This window comes from Oncorhynchus masou, chromosome 16 (genome assembly GCF_036934945.1).
Source record: "Oncorhynchus masou masou isolate Uvic2021 chromosome 16, UVic_Omas_1.1, whole genome shotgun sequence".
Taxonomy (NCBI): Eukaryota; Metazoa; Chordata; class Actinopteri; order Salmoniformes; family Salmonidae; genus Oncorhynchus; species Oncorhynchus masou.
Window position 1 is genome coordinate 24475348 of NC_088227.1, and position 22646 is coordinate 24497993.

Here is a 22646-nt window from a genome sequence, read left to right on the forward strand (position 1 = left end):
GTTGCTAGAGCGCGATGGGACAAGGACGTCCCAGCCGGCCAAACCCTCCCTAACTTGGACGAGGCTGGGCCAATTGTGCGGTGCCTCATGGGTCTCCCGCTCATTGTCGGCTGTGACACAGCCTGGGTCTGTAGTGAGGCATGCAGTGCCGTATTCGGGTGATTTTCAAACAAATCACTTCAAAAAGTAGGCTACCTGTGCATGCTAATCCACTCCAAAATAATCCCAGCATCCCGAACTACATGTAGACTGCGTCATTTAATGAATGGAAAGAGACATCTGTTACAAAACACCAAGAAGTGTGCCCAATGGCATTCAGCGATTGCCATTAATTAGGCCTACATTAATTGATGCGTCTTGCTGACACATCCACCTTTTTTTGTCGCCTGAAAAGTCAGGACACCTGAAATGGGGCTGAAACTGTCCCAGATAAAATGGAATGGTCACCCTAACACACACAGTGAACTTACTAGATTAGGCTACAATGTGTATTGCCATTAACTTAAAATAGAGTACCACAGTGTGAGTCATAATAGCCGTAAAACCTAGCGGTTAAACAATGAAATAGTTCCAATCATTTTTCCACCATTCATTTCTCCCATAGGGGATTTTAGAAACACTTTAAAAAAATGCTAATTAGCTGCTAATGTGGCTATCATAAATAACTTGTAATGTCATGTGTGTGTAGGTGGCAGGGAAGTCAGGAGCAGGAGAATCGAACTTGATATAAAGGAAGTTGTTTAATAGACTTGACAACTCCATAATCAAAATTACAAGATAAAATAAAAGTACAAGAACCCATCGCGCACCAATACATAATACACAAATATACAAACAAACAATCTCTGACAAGGACATGAGGGGTGTCACGCCCTGACCGTAGAGATCTTTTTATTCTCTATGTTTGGTTGGTCAGGGTGGGACTCGGGTGGGAAACTCCATGTTCTTTATTTCTATGTTTAGGCCGGGTATGGTTCTCAATCAGGGACAGCTGTCTATCGTTGTCTCTGATTGGGAATCATACTTAGGCAGCATGTTTTTCCACCTTAGTTTTGTGGGATGTTGTTTTTGTACAACTCTGTGTAGCCTACCGAATGTTATGTTCGTTTTCATTTTGCTGTTTTTAGGTGTTCATTTTTAATAAAGATAAAATGTACGCCTACCACGCTGCACCTTGGTCCGATCATTTCGATGAGAGTAACAAGGGGAAACAGAGGGTTAAATACACAACCTGTAATGAATGAGATTGGAACCAGGTGTGTAGGAAGACAAGACAAAACCAATGGAAAATGAAAAATGGAGCACCGCCCGAACAAGGGGAGGCATCGACTTCGGCAGAAGTTGTAACAGTACCCCCCCCCCCCCCATCGAGGACGGCCTGGAGGATGATGAGCAAGGCGATCCGGATGGAGACGGTGGATCTCTCGCAGCATGGAATGATCTAACACGTCCTCCATCAGAACCCAGCATCTCTCCTCCGGACCGTACCCCTCCCAATCCACGAGGTACTGAAGGCCCCTCGCCCGACGACTCGAATCCAGGATGGATCGAACGGAGTACGCTGTCCAGTACGATGTCCAGAGGGGGCGGAGGAACCTCCCGCACCTCAGCTGCCTGGAGCGGGCCAACCACCACCGGCCTGAGGAGAGACACATGGAACGAGGGGTTAATGTGGTAATCGGGGGGAAGCTGTAACCTATAACATACCTCGTTCACTCTCCATCAGGACTTTAAATGGCCCCACAAACCGCAGACCCAGCTTCCGGGACAGCAGGCAGTGGGGGAGGTTTTGGGTCGAGAGCCAGACCCTGTCCCCCGGTGTGAACACCGGGGCCTCACTGCGGTGATGGTGTGTGCCAACTTTCTGGCGCAGTACGGCGCACTGAAGGTGGATGTGGGCGGCGTCCCATGTTTCCTCCGCGTGCCGGAAACAGTCGTCCACCGCAGGAGCCTCGGTCTGACTCTGATGCCATGGAGCCAGAACTGGCTGACACCCCAATACACACTGGAAGGGAGAAAGGTTAGTGGAGGAGTGGTGGAGCGAGTTCTGGGCCATCTCTGCCCAGGGCACGAACGCCGCCCACTCCCCCGGCCGGTCCTGGCAATAAGACCTCAGAAACCTACCCACATCCTGGTTAACTCTCTCCACCTGCCCGTTACTCTCGGGATGAAAACCTGAGATAAGGCTGACCGAGACCCCCAGACGTTCCATGAACGCCTTCCAGACCCTTGACGTGAACTGGGGACCCTGATCAGACACTATATCCTCAGGCACCCCGTAGTGCCAGAAAACATGTTTAAACAGGGCCTCCGCAGTTTGTAGGGCCGTAGGGAGACCGGGCAAAGGGAGGAGACGACAGGACTTAGAACAACGATCCACAATGACCAGGATCGTGGTGTTTCCCTGTGAAGGTGGAAGATCGGTTAGGAAATCCACCGACAGGTGCGACCACCGCCGTTGTGGAACGGGGTAAAGGTTGAAACTTACCCCTGGGCAGGTGTCTAGGAGCCTTGCACTGGGCACACACCGAGCAGGAGGAAACATAAACCCTCACGTCCTTACCTAAAGTGGGCCACCAGTACTTCCCACTAAGACAGCGCACCGTCCGACCGATCCCTGGATGACCAGAGGAGGGTGACGTGTGGGCCCAATAGATCAGCCGGTCGCGGACAGCAGACGGAACGTACAGACGTCCAGCTGGATCCTGAGGGGGAGCGGGTTCTGCACGTGATGCCTGCTCTATGTCCGTGTCCAGCTCCCACATTACCGCCGCCATCAAACAAGAGGCGGAGAGTATGGGAGTGGGATCCATGGGCCGCTCCTCTGTGTCATACAGCCGGGACAGTGCGTCTGCCTTAACGTTCTGGGAGCCTGGTATATAAGAGAGGGTAAACACAAAACGATCAGGGCCCTGTTGTTCCATCCCGCGCCGGCAGCCAGGGTCCTAAACTCCAGGACAAACTCCTGGGTGCTCCTCGTCTCGTGCCTCAGATGGTAGAGGCACTCACCCTCCGCTCTACCCTCGGGTGGGTGGTCGAAGAGAACTCCTCAAAATGGTCCAACGCCGCATCTCCCTCTCTCCACACGCCGTTGGCCCACTCCAGGGCTTTCCTGGTGAGGCACGAGACGAGGGCGGCCACCTTCTCACAGTCTGATGGAGCTGGGTGGACCGAGGCCAGATAGAGGTTTAGATGGAGGAGGAAACCCTGGCAGTTGGCAGCACTACTGTCATACTCCTGTGGCATGGAGAGACGGATCCTACTGGGTTCAGGCAGGAAAGGGGCGCTCAGGATAGACCCCGGTTGTGCTGGTGGAGGCGCTAGAAGAACTCCCTGTCTCTCCCAGCGGTCCATTGTCTGGACAAGATGGTAAAGCATTTCCGCATGCCCCTGGACGCGCTCCTCCACCTCAATGGCCGGGGTACCTTCTCCTGTTGACTCCATAATAGGGTCAGAGATTCTGTAATTTTGTGTGTGTTGGTGGCAGGGAAGTCAGACGCATGAGATTCGAACTTGGTATAAATGGAGTCGTTTAATAGACTTGACAAAACTCCATAATCAAAAATATAATATATATATATAAAGATAAAATAAAAGTGGGTACAAGAACCCGTCGCGCACCAATACATAATACACAAATATACAAACAAACAATCTCTGACAAGGACATGAGGGGAAACAGAGGGTTAAATACACAACATGTAATGAATGGGATTGGAACCAGGTGTGTAGGAAGATAAGACAAAACCAACTGTCATTAATTTATAGGCTACTTGATGGATGGATTGGATGCTCATTGATGTCTAGCTCTAGACGATTTAGTTATATTGTCGACCATCATTAACTGATCCAGCAAAGAAATCAAATATTGATAGAAAATAATCAAGCTAAATAAATGGTCTGCTACTTCTGGTCACCGATGGTACAGAGAACACCAGTACCTGTGCGCCACAGCAAAACAAAATGTTTTAAACCATGACATGGAGGTGGGGGTGTTCGTTTCATTAGAAATATATTTTTTTATATATTATAAGTTATATTTACCACTGAAAAACGCATGTTAAACGTATATTAAACAAATGACATGGGTGATTTATGTGTTTTTGTTCCTGTCTAGGGGATTTGTATGTCTATGTGTTAGTTGCCTGTGTCTGCACTTATCATATATATATATTCACGTTCGTTTTGTTGTTTTGTAAGTTCGTTTAAGTGTTCTTAGTTTCATTAAATAAGAAGATGTATTCAAATTACGCTGCGCCTTGGTCTCCTCCATTCAACGAACGTGACAGAATAACCCACCAAACAAGGACCAAGCCGCGTGAATGGGAGGAACAGCGCTTGGTGGAAAAATGGACCCGGGAGAAGGATGAGTGGGTAACAACCTGGGAAGAGATAGAGAGGTGGTCGATCGATCCAGAGAGAGTGCCAGTGCCCGCCTGGGATTCTATGGAACAGTGCGAGGAGGGATACAGGAGAATGGAGGAACGGCAACGATATAAGGGTACACGGCTAGCACGGAAGCCCGAGAGGCAGCCCAATAATTCTTTTGGGGGGGCACACAAGGATATTGGCTAAGTCAGGTAGGAGACCTGAGCCAACTCCTCGTGCTTACCGTGGGGAGCGTGTTACTGGTCAGGCACCGTGTTATGCGGTGGAACGCCCGGTTCGCTCTATTCCAGCTCCTCGCATTGCCCGGAATAGAATGGGCATCCAGCCAGGTAGGAGAGTGCCGGATCAGCGCTCCTGGTCTCCAGTGTACCTCCTTGGACCAGGATATCCTGCGCCGGCTCTGCGTACTGTGAGTCTGCACAGCCCTGTGTGTCCTGTGCCAGCGCCCTGCATTTGCAGGGCAAGTATAAACATCCAGCCAGGACGGGTTGTGTCAGCTCTACACTCCAGACCTCCAGTACGCCTCCACAGCCCAGTACCTCCTGTGCCTGCTCCCCGCACTCGCCCTGAGGTGCGTGTCCCCAGCCCAGTACCACCAGTGCCAGGCTTCCTGTGCGTCTTCAGAGCCCTGTACTCCATGTTCCTGCTCCTCGCACTCGCCCTGAGGTGCGTGTCCCCAGCCCGGTACCACCAGTGCCGGCACCACGCACCAGGCCTACAGTGCGCCTCGCCAGTCCAGAGCGTCCGACAACAGTACCCAGTCCAGTGCGTCCGGCAACAGTACCCAGTCCAGAGCGTCCGGCAACAGTACCCAGTCCAGAGCGTCCGGCAACAGTACCCAGTCCAGAGCGTCCGGCGACAGTACCCAGTCCAGAGCGTCCAACAGTACCCAGTCCAGAGCGTCCGACAGTACCCAGTCCAGAGCGTCCAGCAACAGTACCCAGACCGGAACCTCCTGCGATGGGCCGCAGACCGGAACCTCCTACGACGGGTCACAGTCCGGAACCTACCATGATGGGCCGCAGACCGGAACCTCCCACGACGGGTCACAGTCCGGAACCTACCACGACGGGCCGCAGACCGGAACCTCCTACGACGGATCACAGTCCGGAACCTACCACGACGGGCTGCAGACCGGAACCTCCCACGATGGGTCACAGTCCGGAACCTACCACGACTGGTCACAGTCCGGATCCGCCAGAGTCTCCCTCCATTCCGGATCCGCCAGAGTCTCCCTCCAGTCCGGATCCGCCAGAGTCTCCCTCCAGTCCGGATCCGCCAGAGTCTCCCTCCAGTCCGGATCCGCCAGAGTCTCCCTCCAGTCCGGATCCGCCAGAGTCTCCCTCCAGTCCGGATCCGCCAGAGTCTACCTCCAGTCCGGATCCGCCAGAGACTCCCTCCAATCCAGAGGCACCACTCACTCCAGACTCGACCATCAGACCAGTGGCGTCCTTTAGTCCGTGGTTGGCGGTGAGGGTTCCCGCTCCAGAGACATTAAGTAAGGGTGACAAGTCAGAAGTGGAGCGGGGTCCACGTCCCGAGCCAGAACCGCCACCTCGGAGTTATGCCCACCCAGACTCTCCCATATGGGCTTAGGTGTGCGGCCGGGAGTCACCGCACACCTAAATGTCACTTCTGGTCGTAGGTGAATTGAAGTGGCGTGTTTTTAGCATAGAAATAGATAGAGACTCAGTTACAACCCTGTATATATACATAATATGACATTTGTAACGTTTTATTCTTTTGGAACTTCTGTGAATGAAATGTTTGCTGTTCATTTTGATTGTTTATTTCACTTTTGATTATTATCTACTTCACTTGCTTTGGCAATGTTAACATATGTTTCCCATGCCAATAAAGCCCCTTGAATTGAATTCCATTGAATAGAGGACTCATCTTTATATCTGTGGCATTATAGCATCTGTGACAGCATGGGCAGCGTCTGAGGCTACAACCCAAAAGGAATCCCCACCCGGTTGACTACTTGACTACTTTAAAACAGAGGATGATGGCACAATAACAATGGCAATGCCCATGCTAAAATGGGTTATATCCATGATAAGTCCTCTATCTATCTCTATGGTTTTAGGGGCTCTGTAAAGGTCCTACACTCAAAGTCATAGGCCTACAGTAGGGCCTAAATCACTTGAGTTTATTCTCCTTATTTAACAGTAGGTGGTGTTATTATCCATGGCAATTTTTCCCCTTGGCTTCAGATTCAGTGTTAAATAGTCACATGTACAGGGTTGCAGGTGTGATTGGAGGGTAGAGTGAATTTAAAATATTGTCCAGTCTTCCAGTTTTCTCCATGATGCAATGGAAAATGAAAAATGGATCAACGATGGCTAGAAGACCAGTGATGTCGACCGCCGAGAACACGCCATAACAAGGAGAGGCATCGACTTCGGCAGAAGTCGTGACAGAACTACAAATGCCATGATGATCTGGACAAGACTGCCGAATAGAGGCAAAGGGAACAATCTCTGGATTAACTATCTAATGCCAGCTAAATATAGTAATGAATAAATTTGCTACATTTCTTTAAATGGACAATTCTGTTAACTGTCTTGTGCAAGTTTTAAATTGACATAATACCTGTTAGCAAAGGACTCATATAGGGATGAAGCTTGCATAGAATTCTAGTCTTGCATGATTTGTAGTCTTGCATAAAATAGAGTACCACAGTGTGAGTCATAATACCCATATCTATGCATAATACCCATATAGGGATCCTAATAAACTAAACTAAAGTTGCATTTAGGCCTACACTACTGCTGGTAGCCTATCCTTTCAGAAGAGGCTATTTTAAACATGAACACATGCAGGTAGCCTACGTTCAATATAATACATGAGTTGAATCAAAACATGTTTTACACCCTAGTTTAGTTGTCCATAATTCATGAGTTGATGCTTAGTCTTCACAGATCATGTGACATAAAACACTACCTTTCTTTCCATACATGAATGACATTTATATGACAGTGTTATTTGTCATTTTTAAGCATTTAACAATTTAATTGAACATTGAACTTATTAAACCGTGTACGAATCATGGACCATGGAAATCTCGGATGTGTCATCAGCGAATTTAATGGAGTTGGAACTGTATGAGGCCATGCAGTCGTGGGTATAGAGGGAATACAGCAGGGGACAGAGGGCACACCCTTGTGGGGCCCCCATTTTTAAAATCAGTGTAGAGGAGGTAATGTTGCCTACCTTTACCACCTGGGGGCGGGTTATTAGGAAGTCCAGGACCCAGTTGCATAAGGAGTTCAGACCCAGGGACATGAGCTTTGTAATGAGCTTACTGGGCACTATGGTATTGAAGGCTGTGCTGTATAGTCGATGAACAGCTTTATCACATATGCATTCCTTTTGTCCAGGTGGGTAAGGGCAGTGAGCAGTGCAATGGCGATTGCATTGTCCATGGATCTTTCAGGGAGGTAGGAGGTGGAGGTGGCAAATTGGGTTGAGTGTGTCAGGGAGGTAGGAGGTGATATGGTCTTTGACTAGACTCTCAAAACACTTCATGACGACATAAGTGAGCACTACTGGTAGGTAGTCAATCAGTTCAGTTACTTTCCCTTTCTTGGGCACAGGGATTCTCGTGGACATCTTGAAGCAGGTGGGCAACTTCAACAAAGCCAAAGATGAGGGTGAGAAGAACTTGCTCTGCCGGGTATTCGAGAATTTCTACAGGCAACTCAAGATTGTCATCACTCTTTTAAATTACATTTGTAATTCAATCGAGATTTTACTTAGAAACTGGCCAGTTTGTAGTGCCTCGCAAAACGTTTACTATGGGTAATTTGGAATTGAGATGGAAACAGCCAATGACCCAATGACGTCTCTCAATGCAATTGATCATTATGTTCCGGTTGCAACCGTCAAGTTTGCGGGTTTTCACAGGGATGGGGTCGATTCTGACGAGCGGGTTGGCTACGATAACTTTCTAATAAGATTTCAGTAGTGCTGACGGCGCGTGAAGGAGATTACTCAGGCAGGCTTTGTACGGGCGTGAGCGATCTGAGTGTGCGCTGATAAAATAAGTATACAGATGGATCTGAACATTCGCTGATGCCGCTACACTTCCCCTCAACACAGACGATTCCCTTCGACCCATCTCTGTTATATCTTTATGCCCATTTCTTTCCCATCTCCTGCCGCAGACTCCCTCCTTATTCCTCCGCTCTCGGCTCAGTCCTGTGGGGTTGTGCTTGGTAGAGGTCACCCAGAACCGCACAGCGTGTAAATGTGGGAGTCAGCACTTCATCCCGGTGCGACGGGGCTGCAGTATATAGAAGACCCAGGATAAGCCTGCTGTTTTCGCTTGCCAACTCAAATAACATTCTGTAGGCCTACACATATTTGGACTTCATCCTAAAAGTCCCTTCTGAATTATTAGTGTGATAAAAAAAATTCTCAAGGTTTATAAAATGAAAGAAAAAAGTACTGGATAGGACCAAAATAGGCCACTATTCTTGGGTTACACTCAGATGAGTTTCTAACCCCCATCTGACTGCACTGTTTGCACTTTTACATATGGGAACATAGCCTTCAAAGCAGATTTAGTCTTCAATGGTTCTACTTTGTGGCCTATTCTCTGCTGTAAACCAATCTCCAGCTATTAGATGATAATATTCACCTACAGGCTTTTAAGTCCACTTTTGTAATAAGAACCAATCAGTAATTGTGACGTCCTAATATGTGTGTGTGAACGAACATCGGGCACTCAGCATATGATTCAATATGACTGGGAAAAAAACAGGTGTGAAGCGAGGATGACTCTCATCTACCCACCAGTGTTTTCTGCTCCTCTGGTTGATAATGATGGACATTGCATCTATCTTCCCCACATTCTGACCAGACCACCATCCTCTGCCTCTGATGCTGTCCCCACCGCCACTGTGATGTTGTTGTCATCCTCTTTTCAAGCTCCTGAGATGATGAAAGGACTGGCCTAATGGGATTAAACATTTTGATAAGTGAGGAAGAGGAGGCAGTGGCACATCATCTCACTTCTCTCCCTCCTGCATTTAGAACAGTATTGATTGGTCAATCTATCTGCTGGAGAGAAAACACAACCAGTCATGTGCAGAGATGTACCGAAGGCATGTGTGTGTGTGTGTTGATTAATGACTGATTTACAACCTTTATGATTTTTGGGAATAATAAGATTTGCTGATTATTTGGATGCATATCTGTTTTGCTGTACGAACAGATGTGGTCTCTCTCTCTCTCTCTCTCTGTCTCTCTCTCTCTGTGTCTCTCTCTGTCTCTCTCTCTCTGTCTCTCTCTCTCTGTCTCTCTCTCTCTCTCTCTTCATCAGGTCAAGAGACATGGCTCACCATTGTCCCAAGCACCTCGAGGAGCACCGTGAGAGCTTCACTTTGATTGGACACCAGGTGGCAGTGCACACAGATCAGCAAGGAAAGAGAGAGAGGGAGAGAGGGAGAGAGAGAGAGAGAGAGAGAGAGAGAGTATGAGAAGAGAGGGAGGGAGGGGGCAGAGAGAGAGGGAGAGACACATACACACATACACAGACAGACATGGGAGGAGCTTGAGAGAGTGAGAGATTGCAGCCTCAGTACTGCTGCAACAGGGATGACTTGTTCAGGAGGATACAGAATTATGGACGCAGCTCAGTCTCCATAGACCCCTGTGAGTTTGGACTGTAGACTCAAGCTACTGAAAAACTAAGAACTGAATCCAGAACAGAGGTTCAACTTCTGTTGGGATTGAGAGACGGGTTGGAGCACAACTTGACTGACCCCAGGGCAGAGGTATGGCATCATCACCCCTGCACTATGGACGATCAGCCAGGGATATTGCCAATGTAATGCAGAGACTGCAAGGTAAGTGCTTTCTGCTTACTCATTCATTCTCTTGCTGTCTGCAGTGGTTTGAAAGGTGACCTAGTGCGGAGGTTGAGGCATGACACAGCAGAAATGCCTTTGAATTAAAGGTATGCATTGTTACTACAATGCTGTCCTCTAAAATATTACATTCTTGTGTGAATCTGAACCAAAATTATTTTCCAGTGCTGGAGCAGAATTCTATTTGTTTGGCTTTAAATTCTTGAAATGCACTAACTTGTACTGTAAAACATTTGAGATAACTGTCTGCAAAATCCAATGTCGTTTGATACATGCCTTGCTCAAGTATTTTGAGGTTGTTGTGGTCAATAATATTGTGTATAGCGCAATTTTCCTCTCAGTGCTTTTGCATTGAAGGTCAACTTTGCTAGACTTTTAGTCTGTGTGATGTGGTCATGTGGTCCAGTGATGTACCACAGTATGCAGATAAAGTACAGTAGCAGTGTTGTCTGTGTGCCAGATTATACGTCATGTCTAACTGCAGGACAGCTGTTCTATAGCTTACCTTGTGTGTGGAGGGGCAGACCGTGGTAAAGCTGATCCTCTGAAGAGCTGACAGGGTGAACACTATTCTTCCCTCTCATCTCTTCTGTACCAGCAGGACTGCTTACTCTGTCCGATTATGGTCATGCTGACAGATTTATAGCTAACCCATAGTATTATAATTTTATTCAGTATTTTCAATATTTGCTCTGTACCATCTCTGTATCACCACAATGACGTAACACACTCACTACCATCCTATACCTGCCATTGATGTGTAACCATGGCTGTTATCAGCATCATTATCATTACTCACTGTTCGTGGCTCTGAGCTGTGGTCGCCTTAGAAACCTGTACTGCTGCAGATTGTTCGGTGGCGCCGGTCTAACGCTCCCAGGTTCAGGACCAGATTGATGGCCATATCAGGACTCTGGGGGAGTCATGTGACACTGGAGCTGAGAATGAGATCCAAAATGGCTGTGCCCTATATGGCTTCGTAGGTGGCAGAGCAGCTGAGAGGAGAGCATCCCTCCCTCACCACACTGCTCGTCAGCATCATCACTGTTGAGCTGGAGTGCATGGTAGTTTACTGTGATTTCAGACTCTGATTCAGAATGATCGTGTTTCATATGAGGAAATTCACTTTCACGGCTCATCAACAACAAAATAGAATAAAGTATTTCACAGTATCATTATGAAAAACTCAGACAGTTGCAAATAATACAATTATAATAAAACCTATAATGTAGTTATCATTCACATGAATTACTATGAAATTGTTAATGTTGTCTCAGTAGTAGGAATGTCAATAGTCATCTTGATCGACTTTATGTTCCTTGAAAAGTCTCTGTGTGGCACCAGTTAATCTAGCGTAATAAAACAACAAGGTGATGTACCTCCCTCCGATAGTGCTTTAAAGTCACAAAGAAGCCCATTGTTGCCAGATAGACGCTGCAGCATATTTAGATGAGGGGAAACACATGAACTGTAATGTCATTTGACTCAAAAACTGGACATGTTTTGAAAATAGCCCTAGATATTTGTAGTGGTTTGCGGTGTGTCTCTGTGACACCAGTAAGTGAAAGCGTTATCTGCTCTCACCAAGCTGCACATAATGGTTTCTTAATGATGTTAGTTGCCATGCAGGTCATTACAGAAAAGAGAGGCCGTGTTGCTATATTTTGTCATTGTTGTGTAGAGATACCATCTCAGCTTCCTTGCTTTTTAACCACAGACCCAAAGAAACAATAAAACAATTTGTGTACGTTTAGGTAGTATTCAGGTACAGGTAGCTTGCTTCAACTATCAGGTGTGTATGATTGAATGGTTCACTTAATAATATGCACAGATTGATTAATTACACGGAGTGTACAAAACATTAAGAACAGATCTTTCCATGACAGGCGACTAGGCGACAGGGTCGCCTAGTGGTTAGAGCGTTGGACTCGTAACTGGTTGCAAGTTCAAATCCCCGAGCTGACAAGGTACAAATCTGTCATTCTGCCCCTGAACAGGCAATTAACCCACTGTTCCTAGGCTGTCATTGAAAATAAGAATTTGTTCTTAACTGACTTGCCTAGTTAAATAAATAAAAAATAAAAATAAACTGATTTCCATGATGTAGATTGTTAAATCCACTTCAATCAGTGTAGATGAAGGGGAGGAGACAGGTTAAATAAGGATTTTTAAGTCTTCAGACAGGTTGAGACATGGATTGTGTGTGTTGCATTCAGAAGGTGAATGGGCAAGACAAAAGATTTAAGTGCCCTTGAACAGGGTATGGTAGTAGATGCCTGGCGGACAGGTTTGGGTGTATCAAGAACAGCATCTCGGCTGTTTTTTTTTTAACTCTCAACAGTTTCCCGTGTGTATCAAGACTGGTCCATCACCCAAAAGACACCCAGCCAACTTGACACAACTGTGGGAAGCATTGGAGTCAACATGGGCCCGCATCCCTGTGGAATGTTTTCGACACCCTGTAGCCCATGCCCCGTTGAATTGAGACTGTTCTGATGGCAAAAGGGGCTGCAACTCAATACTCGATAATTAGGAAGGTGTTCCTAATGTTTTGTACACTCAGTGTATATTTCCAATACAGTACCATTTGAGATGCTTTCATTTAGTGTTCTTCCTTCTGTGATGATCATCTACAGTTGATGAGTAAATGTTGTCATTTGATATTTATAATTGACAAAGGTGGTACTGTATCGAGCTTTGACATGACATCTGATGCCATGTTTCTGATCCCCTTCTTTTTGTTGAGATGAAGGTGCGTTTGAACCATAGACTTTCTGAACGGATCAAAGAGCATAGAAAAAGTTTTCTTTGGCTCTGTCAGTAGATCTGGAGGAGAAATAGCTTGTTAGCAGCCTAGAACACCTGTGTATGTGGTCTATAGAAAATATACTGCCATATTGACTTATTAGATATTTGAGTACATGTCCCATCTTTGATTGACATTAATGTTTTATTTGTTTCAGAGCCAAAGAGTTTAAATCAACGTAAAGCCTTGTCAATGTGATTGTAATAGTTCTCAGATCAGGTGCATTCACGTGTTCTAGGTGAAAATGTACCGTGATGTAATATACTATTTACCTATAGTTACATAGAGAGAATTTCCTTTTCCGTTTTTGTCTCTCTCACCAGATCTGATTACTCTCTGTCTCTCCCTTTCAAAAGAAGACATTGTTCTTGAATTAAAACAATGTTCTTTCTACAATTCCACATCATGCACACATTTCCCTTCAGGCTCAATTTAGTAGCTGATAAAACAGTGCGATAGAACATCAATACCAACACAAAGTTCTGCCCCAGTTTTGGGGTGCTGTTTTTTGGCTCCTCCTTTCTTTTTTGTACCTCTTCCTGCAAACGGTGTGGCAGTGAGAAACAGCAATTAGTGACACCATATGGCGGAGAACGGCGAGGCTGCTTTGAACGCCTCCCAGCCTGAACTCTCCCATATGCTGTGGAATTCAGGCATTTATTGTCTCTCATTAACAGGGAAATCCTCTGTTTTTATTTTCATTTGTCATCTGTTTTCCTCGTCGTGGGCGGTGGAGGCACAAGTTACACACCTATGGCATGGTGCTTACCGTCTGTTTCGATAGTAGAGACAGGTTTGCTAAGCTTCTTTGGAGAGGCGTGAGCTTCACTATCTCAGTGCTGTGAATATACTCCTGCACAGCATACATGTCAATGTATTCACAGAAATTGGATTACAGAGTACTATGTGTACAGATCGAGGATATTTTACTATACAATTAAATGAATATATGATGTTATGTTATTGAGAAATAAACATTGTAAGATAAGTTTATGCAAGATATAGTTTTGTGCGTGATTTTTATTTATTAACATTTTTGGGGGGTTAGATCAGCTTTAATATTGCAGATAGACTGTGGCTTCTATCAATGTAATTGTCTGCATCATTTCCAATCCCCCATATATATATATTTTGTAAATATATATATTATTTTAAATATATATATACTATATATTTTTTATATATTTTCCTTCTTTATTATTTTACCCTAACCCTAATTGGAGTAAACTAATGGAAAACAATACTTAAACTTCTACTTTCAGTTTATACAGTCTATATATTTTAGATAGTTGTAACGGTTCTCGTCTGTCGAAGGAGAAGCGGACCAAAATGCAGCGTGGTGGTTATTCATGTTCTTTAATAAATTAACTAGACATGAAATAACGAACAAAACTAAGAACGAACGTGAAAACCTATACAGCCTATCTTGTGAACACAAACACAGAGACAGGAACAATCACCCATGAAATACTCAAAGAATATGGCTGCCTAAATATGGTTCCCAATCAGAGACAACGATAAACACCTGCCTCTGATTGAGAACCACTCCAGACAGCCATAGACTATGCTAGATACCCCCACTAAACCACACACCCAATACCTAACAAAACCCCAAGACAAAACACACCACAATAAACCCATGTCACACCCTGGCCTGACCAAATAAATAAAGACAAACACAATATATTTCGACCAGGGCGTGACAATTGTATATTTTACATTAGTTATCTTTTGTTTGTTTTTAGTCCCCGCCTTCAGCTACTCTCAGCCCCTCCCATCTATCTCTGAAGACCATCCAGTCCCAGCCTTCAGCTACTCTCAGCCCCTCCCATCTATCTCTGAAGACCATCCAGTCCCAGCCTTCAGCTACTCTCAGCCCCTCCCATCTATCTATGAAGATGTTGTGGAATAATCAGAATTTGTTTTTAACATATGTAAGATGTTTTATATTCATCATATGTTTGTAAGTTACTTCTCATCAAGAATGGTATTTTTGTATAATACTGTGGCGAGGTTGCAGTTATCTGTTCTATGTCAAGACTAAGTTGCATGGGCCGCAGAGAGGGGAGAGGTCAAAGTGTCATCATGTGTAAACATATCTTTTGCTCCACAATGTCTGTGTGCCTCTGTGATCTTGTCCATGATTGGTTGTATTTAGAATTGGTTGTATCTAATGACAATTTGATATATGCATGTTGATATGGAGGATTGGTTTATGGTTCTGAGTTTGAGAAAGGAGACAAAACTGAATGATAATTTATAGCCAACTGTCTGGCTAGGGGATACTCCTCTCTGGAGTAAAGTCTTTTCTTTGTGTAAGTTCCTGGGACCTGTGGATTGTCATGTCGTCTAGGGGGGGGTGGATCTTCGCTATAAAGGATCCCATTTGCCATTGTGTGGGGGCTCTCAAATTTTCAGTAGAGATACTGAAACTGTTTCAGAGTCACAGAAAATGCTATAGAGCTCATATAATTAAAAATGGACTTTGATAACTAACTCTGACTTGTGTGTGTAGTTTGCTCCCATGATTTGGTAAATAGAGGAAACTTCCACGACAAAGACCATCCAGTCCCAGCCTTCAGCTACTCTCAGCCCCTCCCATCTATCTCTGAAGACCATCCAGTCCCAGCCTTCAGCTACTCTCAGCCCCTCCCATCTATCTCTGAAGACCATCCAGTCCCAGCCTTCAGCTACTCTCAGCACCTCCCATCTATCTCTGAAAACCATCCAGTCCCAGCCTTCAGCTACTCTCAGCCCCTCCCATCTATCTCTGAAGACCATCCAGTCCCAGCCTTCAGCTCCTCTCAGCCCCTCCCATCTATCTCTGAAGACCTTCCAGTCCCAGCCTTCAGCTACTCTCAGCCCCTCCCATCTATCTCTGAAGACCATCCAGTCCTAGCCTTCAGCTACTCTCAGCCCCTCCCATCTATCTCTGAAGACCATCCAGTCCCAGCCAGTTGATTTCTAGCTGTCATATGTTTTCCACTGTGCTGTGATGTTTCACAAAAGTTCTGAACCTTTCTATTCTCATAGTTTCTACAGATTGTAAATTAAAGATAAACTGATATTTGCAGAGTTAGCTCCAAGTAAATTTTGCAATTTGTTAGCCATTCCTGAACCTGCGACCAAAAACAAGCTACATATGGGCAGTACCAAAACAAGTGATCTAATGATACTGTCTCTTTGCAGCAAAATCTGCAGAGCTGGGATGGTTGTATCCCCCATACTGTATATATGACATTCTATTGGTTGCAATAATTTGTTATAATTTAAATTGAAAAACGTGTTAGTTTTGAATCTGGTGTCATGTTGTTTGTCAGTTCATAAACCATGTGCCATGAAATCGGTACATTGAAAATCTCCTCCCAACTATTTTGCATTTTGTATGGCGCAGCTGTCATTTTTTTGTCCTTAAATGAAACTGGTATACTTTTTTATTTATCACAGTTTTCTTTAGCCAATTTTGGTCTTTAATGCAGGTCCGACAGACAAGTTCCTTACCTTCTCCCCTTTCCACTTGCCTCCTCCATTTGTGCGGTAATGCAGCAATCAGTTGGAGGTAATTTTGGATAGAGCCGATATGTCCATATATAACTGCATATGTGACATACCTCCACCAGTCCTATTTATGATATAATTTACAAGATTATATATATTTTTTAACCATAATATTGGTTCTAACATTTGTTATGTCTTTTCTGGTAGATTAAACTGAAATTGTAACCAGCTTTCTATTGCTTGTTAAAAAATAGTGATATTTTGGAGATTATTTCATTTTCAAATAACCGAAAGGGAGAAGTTGTAATCTGAAAGGGTAAAAGGCCATTCTTACTAATCTGCTAGAGAACCACTTTGGATTTAAGTATAGTTTTTGTATGACTGAAGCCTTTCGTGTGAGGTCATATGCTTTAATATTTATAATTTCTGCCCTCCAAATTCATATTCATTATATAAATATACCTGTTTAATTTTGTCTGGCTTGCCGTTCCAAATCAAGGGAAATATTGTTTGCTTAAATCATTTAAAAAACAAGCCGTTAGGTGTAGGCAGGATCATAAGTAAATAGGTAAACTGGGATATGACTAAATAATTCATCAGGGTGATTTTTTTCACAAATAGACAGGTGTTGTCCTTTTCATGGTAGCAAAATGTGATCAACAGGCTCGATTCGGGCTTATGCAGAACATTTTTAAATTGTGTTTTTTACATTGGATAAAAGTAGAGACTCAGAGCTAGAAAATGGTATATCATACACTACAGTTGAGGAACAATGGGAGAGTAATTCTGCTTTGAAAGTTGATAAACCTCACTTTTGAGAAAATGTCCCTTGAATGTTTTGGTACCTACTGGAGAGCTCATCTTGTCTACACCCATTCAGCATCGTACACACCCTCTTAAGCTTTAGCCCCACCCATCTCTTTAAGGATTCACATGTGAGGCTATGTACTAAATAACCAAAGACTTCAAGACTAAAGGCTGGTTTATACTACGGGTGTTTATCGTAAATTTAATCTGGAGTGCCAGAGAGTGCTCTGGGCGTTCGTAAACTCAGAGCATTTTGGTCTTGGAGTGTTCAGAGTGCACACCAGATGCTCTGACCGAGGAGTAGGGTCGACCCAAGCGATCTGACCTGACAACACCAGTCAAGCACCCAAGCTAACTGGCTAACGGTGGCTAGCTTGCTAACTACTTCCAGACAAAAATGAGAGAACAGCTCACTCTGACCACTTAACTCACCCTAGCAGAGATAGTTATCCAGAGCGTTGGTGACTGCAACTGTGCTGCTGGCAACAATTCAATGATGCGTTTTTGCCAACGTTTACTGACACCGGCTATATTCAACGGGTGTTGAGCGTTCATAAATTCGGCAGTTATTCTGCACTCTTGCACACTCAGACGAGAGTGCTCTGAAATCAGAGTAGATAGCCAGAGCGAGTTTACCAGCTACGTCTATCGACAGTTGTCGCACTGACATCATAAACATTCTATTGAAATAGTTACTTGCATAGTGGAGTCTTTTGTTTAGACATGTAGCTAGCTAGCTAAACAATGAACAATAATCACAACTCATAATGTTACTAGTAACCTGGCATGAATCTGAGTTAGATAACCAACCAGGTTCAATGTTAGCTTGCTAACATTAGACTATAACTAGCAATGCAAATGGCATTGAGATAAGAATAATATTAGTACACAAATCATACACGTAACGTTAGCTAGCTAACAGTTCACTTTAACTTGAAATTAAAATGACTTTCTGACCAAATTCGAATCATGTAATATCTGAAAATGTAGCTAGCTAGACTGTATTACCCGTATACATGGCTTCTCCCTTTCTGTCACGGATGCCATGGTTGCCCTTAGTTTGAAGATGTAATCCAGAGACAGGTGTTTTATCCAACAGCCTTCTGTGTGTCCTCTTTTCGACTCCATCTGCATATTTGCAATCAAACGCCAGAATTTTCTCCCTCTCCTTAGCTATCATACTCTAATTCCACTGATTTCAAAACTCAGTCCTCCAGAAAGTGGAAAGCAACACTTATGCTTCCTATCATTGTGAAGCAGAATTCACCAAGCGTTGGATTGTTCACCCACTAATAGGGAACGTGAGCTGGGTTTAGACCGTCATGAGACAGGTTAGTTTTACCCTACATGATTTCTTTCAAAAAAGCCTTGTTAGAATGGATTACCTACACATACTGACCAGCTCACACCAATCCAAACTCATCTCTCGGCATGTCCAGCCCACTCATTATCTCAGCCAATCATGGCTAGAGTGAAGGTTAAACGCTTTCCCCATGGCTATACCAACTCTTAATTTAACCATTTTATTAATATTTACAGATGGCATACAAGTTTGGCATTAAGGTACATGAAAGTTCACATGTTCCAGAAGGATTTCTGGCAAAAATTACATTTTGATTTAAAAAAAAGTTTACTTTCAAATGGCGCTCCTATGAAGTAGTGACATGTGACAAACGTCTAGTTTCCTGAAGCAAGTCACAATTCTTATCTAATTTGGCAAACTTTCTGTTAAAATGTATTGTAGTGAGATCATTTATTCTTTCGGGATATGAATAACAAGTATGTCCACTTCACTGTCAGACCATTTTATTGGTAAACTACACAGTAATGTAAAAGTTCTATTTTTTAGAGATCAATACATAAAATGGTGCTTTTATCAAAATTCGGTTTTAATCCAGAAAGGTTAGAAAAATGATCTACATCCTTTTTCAGGCTGTGCAGAGTCCAAATTGCGGATTTAAATGAAGACATTAATTGTCAGCGTACCCTGGATTACTAGCCATAATACTGGACATAATAAATAGTTATGCCGGTAGTACACAGCCTTGTTTTACTCCACTTGCCAATTGAATACTTTCTGAGAAGTAGCTAATATTTACTATGTTGCACCTGGGGTTACTATACATAACTTTAACCCAATGTATAAGTGATAATCCAGGCATTTATATATCAATTCCGGTCGTACTTTATCAAAGGCCTTTTTAATGTCAGCTATGACTACCAGGCCTGGTTTTCCAGATTTTTCATAGTGCATGAGTTTCTTTATTTGTTTGGATCCTTGAAATACACTTGAACTAGTGTTGTTTGGGTTTGTTAGGCTTTGCCCAATGCGCATGGCTCATGTTGTCATATGGAATGGGTTCAGAGCTAAACCAGCGTACATCTAAGAAAATGCTAGAATGTGGTTTCCTTTTTACGAGCTCCTTCTGTAGTTGCACTCATGGATGATGAAGAGGTGGAGAAGAGGGAGGAGAGGGAAGAAAAGGAAGAGGGTAGTTGAGGTGAGCACATCTGAATCGCCTGATACTGAAAAAGAGAGAAAGTGTCACAGAGGAGAAAGAAAAACAGTGAGAGAGAGAGAGGCACAGAGGAGAAAGCAAAACAGTGAGAGAGAGAGAGGCACAGAGGAGAAAGCAAAACAGTGAGAGAGAGAGAGGCACAGAGGAGAAAGCAAAACAGTGAGAGAGAGAGAGGCACAGAGAAAGAGACTGGTTGAAAGAGGGGGAGAGAGTTAGAAAATATTAGAGAGAGCGAGTAAGAGATATAACATCCTTCCTAAGTGATGTTTAATCACCTGGGCTGGGAATGGCATCATTCCACAGATGAATCTAGAGGCGAAAGAAACGCACACCTATTTAGGCGAGGTGCTGGCTAGCGGAGTACAACACTTGAAAAAGAAAAGGAGAGCCGCACACTCTAGGAGCTCAGATGCAAAAATGTAATAACCTAATGTCCAACGTTTCAACAAACAAGCTGTCTTCATCAGGGTATAATTCCACAGGTTGGCACGGTGCCATGGTAACATCCCAGTCCAATGCAGACGGTCACCTTGAGCCGGTCCACCCTCCTCTGTGAATCTGACACCTCCATTCATCGTCTCTGGCTCTGGTCACTGCTGTTCAGACACACACAGGCAACTAAAAATAGCAGCAGCATTTCTTTTCATCACACCGCTGGGAGTTTTTCAGTTTCCGTAGCCTGTTTAGCTTAAATCTGTATAACAGATAGGGAGGCTTTGAGGCCTATTGCTCATTAGGAAACAGTCATTAAGCTCTATAGCCACATAAATGAGATGGTGTGTCTTGTTCTTTTCCCAGTCCTGCAGCTACACCGGCCACACGGTACCCCAGATTGTTTTTATGACCCATTGCCATGCCAGTAGTCACATGACTGCCAGCATGGACTTCTTTGCCCCGCAGGCCTGGCTGTGGCTGGTTCAGTTTTTGCACCAGACTAATATATTTGATGAAGTTGGTGTACGTGTGTGCGTGTGTGTTTGTGAAAGAAAGAGAGGGGGGGGAGTTTTTATCAATTTTGTTTGTTTACCGTTCACATGTTGAGAGGAGTGTGTATGTGTATATGACTTTATCGGCCCCTCACTGTCACCTCACATCACCAATCAGATGGTAATCTCTATTCAGCTGCCAATCAGATAGAGTTTGAGTGGCACACCACAGGATTAGGCCACCAGGGGTTCTGCCCCAGAAACAATACAGGGGGCGTGGCCTCCTACAGATCTTAGTAGAGGTGCTGTTATACAGCTGTCAATCAAACTGAGTCCACCCCAAATGCCAATGCCTTAAAGAAGGTCAAGTATGTTTCAACAATAATCTGTGGCAGAGAAACCATGTAATGAAATAGAATAAGCAGGAAAGCATGCATGGATCTTTTTTTCTGGGCAGGAATGATATATTTTTCACCTCATTCCTCCCTTGATTAGATTTACTCTTTCAAATTAGATTCCACTCTTTTTTTTTATACAAATGTATTGACTCTCTGATAAGGCAAGTTGCTATGGTATTTGTGACAGTGAGTGACAGTCCTGGAATATCACTGATCCCACGTCAGAATGGTTTCAATGCATTTCAATTGAACCAGAGATGCTTCCTGACAGATTGAAGAACATGATACTGTTTCTGATGGACACACATAACAACAGTCTTCACAGATAGATCTTGACATCAGTGTCCATGACCCCAAAGTGACATTACTAGATCCAAACCCTTTTCTCCATCTCTCTCTTCTTGTTATCTCTTACACACAGATCCCTCTGTCTTTCCTGCCTCTGTCACCAAGCACAATGTGATTGAATAGTGAGGGTCATGTGATTTAATTGGCCTGTGGCACCCAGTCTGACATGCAGAGGTAGAGGATAAAGGTTGTGGGGTCATGCACAGGCCCTTAAAGGTCAGGTAAACAGAATGATGTTGCCAGATGTGTTGATCCTGCTCCCTAGCTAACCCCCAGGCACCTCTATGGCAGTGTCCTGCTCCCTAGCTAACCCCCAGGCAGTTCTATGGCAGTGTCCTGCTCCCTAGCTAACCCACAGGCAGCTCTATGGCAGTGTCCTGCTCTCTAGCTAACCCCCAGGCACCTCTATGGCAGTGTCCTGCTCCCTAGCTAACCCCCAGGCAGCTCTATGGCTGTGTCCTGCTCCCTAGCTAACCCCCAGGCAGCTCTATGGCAGTGTCTTTTTGAGACATGATGTCTGTGTGTGCCCTCCTGAAATCACATGCAGTGTTAGATTAGAGATACTTCTCTTATGAATCATCACAATATGTTAATTTGAGCCATCTCATTCCTAGGCATGCGACTAAGCAATCACTTTGAAAATATCAAGTAGGCCATTAAAAAATAGGAAATCAGCAGCTTGAGTCAGTAGCATGTTGTACAATAAACAGTGTTGTGTTGTGTCTCCTGTGTGGTGTTGTGTGGTGTTGTGTCTCCTGTGTAGTGTTGTGTATTTTAGTGTAGTGTTGTGTACTATTCTGGTGTGTCTCCTGTGTTGTGTTTTGTCTCCTTTGTTGTGTTGTGTAGTGTTGTGTAGTGTTGAATGTTACGGTTTTCTTCCGTCGAAGGAGAGTCGGACCAAAATGCAGTGTGGTATCTTTGATACATGTTTAATGACGAAGAAAAAAACGAACAATACAAAAACAACAAATGGACCGTGAAAACCTATACAACCTATCTTGTGACAACAAACACAGAGACAGGAACAATCACCCACGAAACACTCAAAGAATATGGCTGCCTAAATATGGTTCCCAAAC

At 44.3% G+C, this 22646-nt stretch overlaps 1 protein-coding gene and 1 long non-coding RNA gene across 2 annotated transcripts in view; one reads left to right on the plus strand and one right to left on the minus strand.

Moving 5' to 3' along the window:
* Positions 1-720: 720 nt before the first annotated feature.
* Positions 721-7765, minus strand: LOC135557735 (uncharacterized). Its single transcript, XR_010458253.1, has 2 exons — positions 7606-7765; positions 721-1639 (listed from the first exon to the last, which is right to left on the minus strand). It is a non-coding gene; the product is annotated as an uncharacterized LOC135557735 (long non-coding RNA).
* Positions 7766-10003: 2238 nt separating this feature from the next.
* Positions 10004-22646, plus strand: part of LOC135557295 (nesprin-1-like) — an 86309-nt gene continuing 73666 nt past the window's right edge. Inside the window, exon 1 of the mRNA XM_064990479.1 lies at positions 10004-10244. Coding sequence (XP_064846551.1) covers positions 10175-10244 — 70 coding nt within the window. The 5' untranslated portion in view covers positions 10004-10174. The remainder of the gene's footprint in view (positions 10245-22646) is intronic.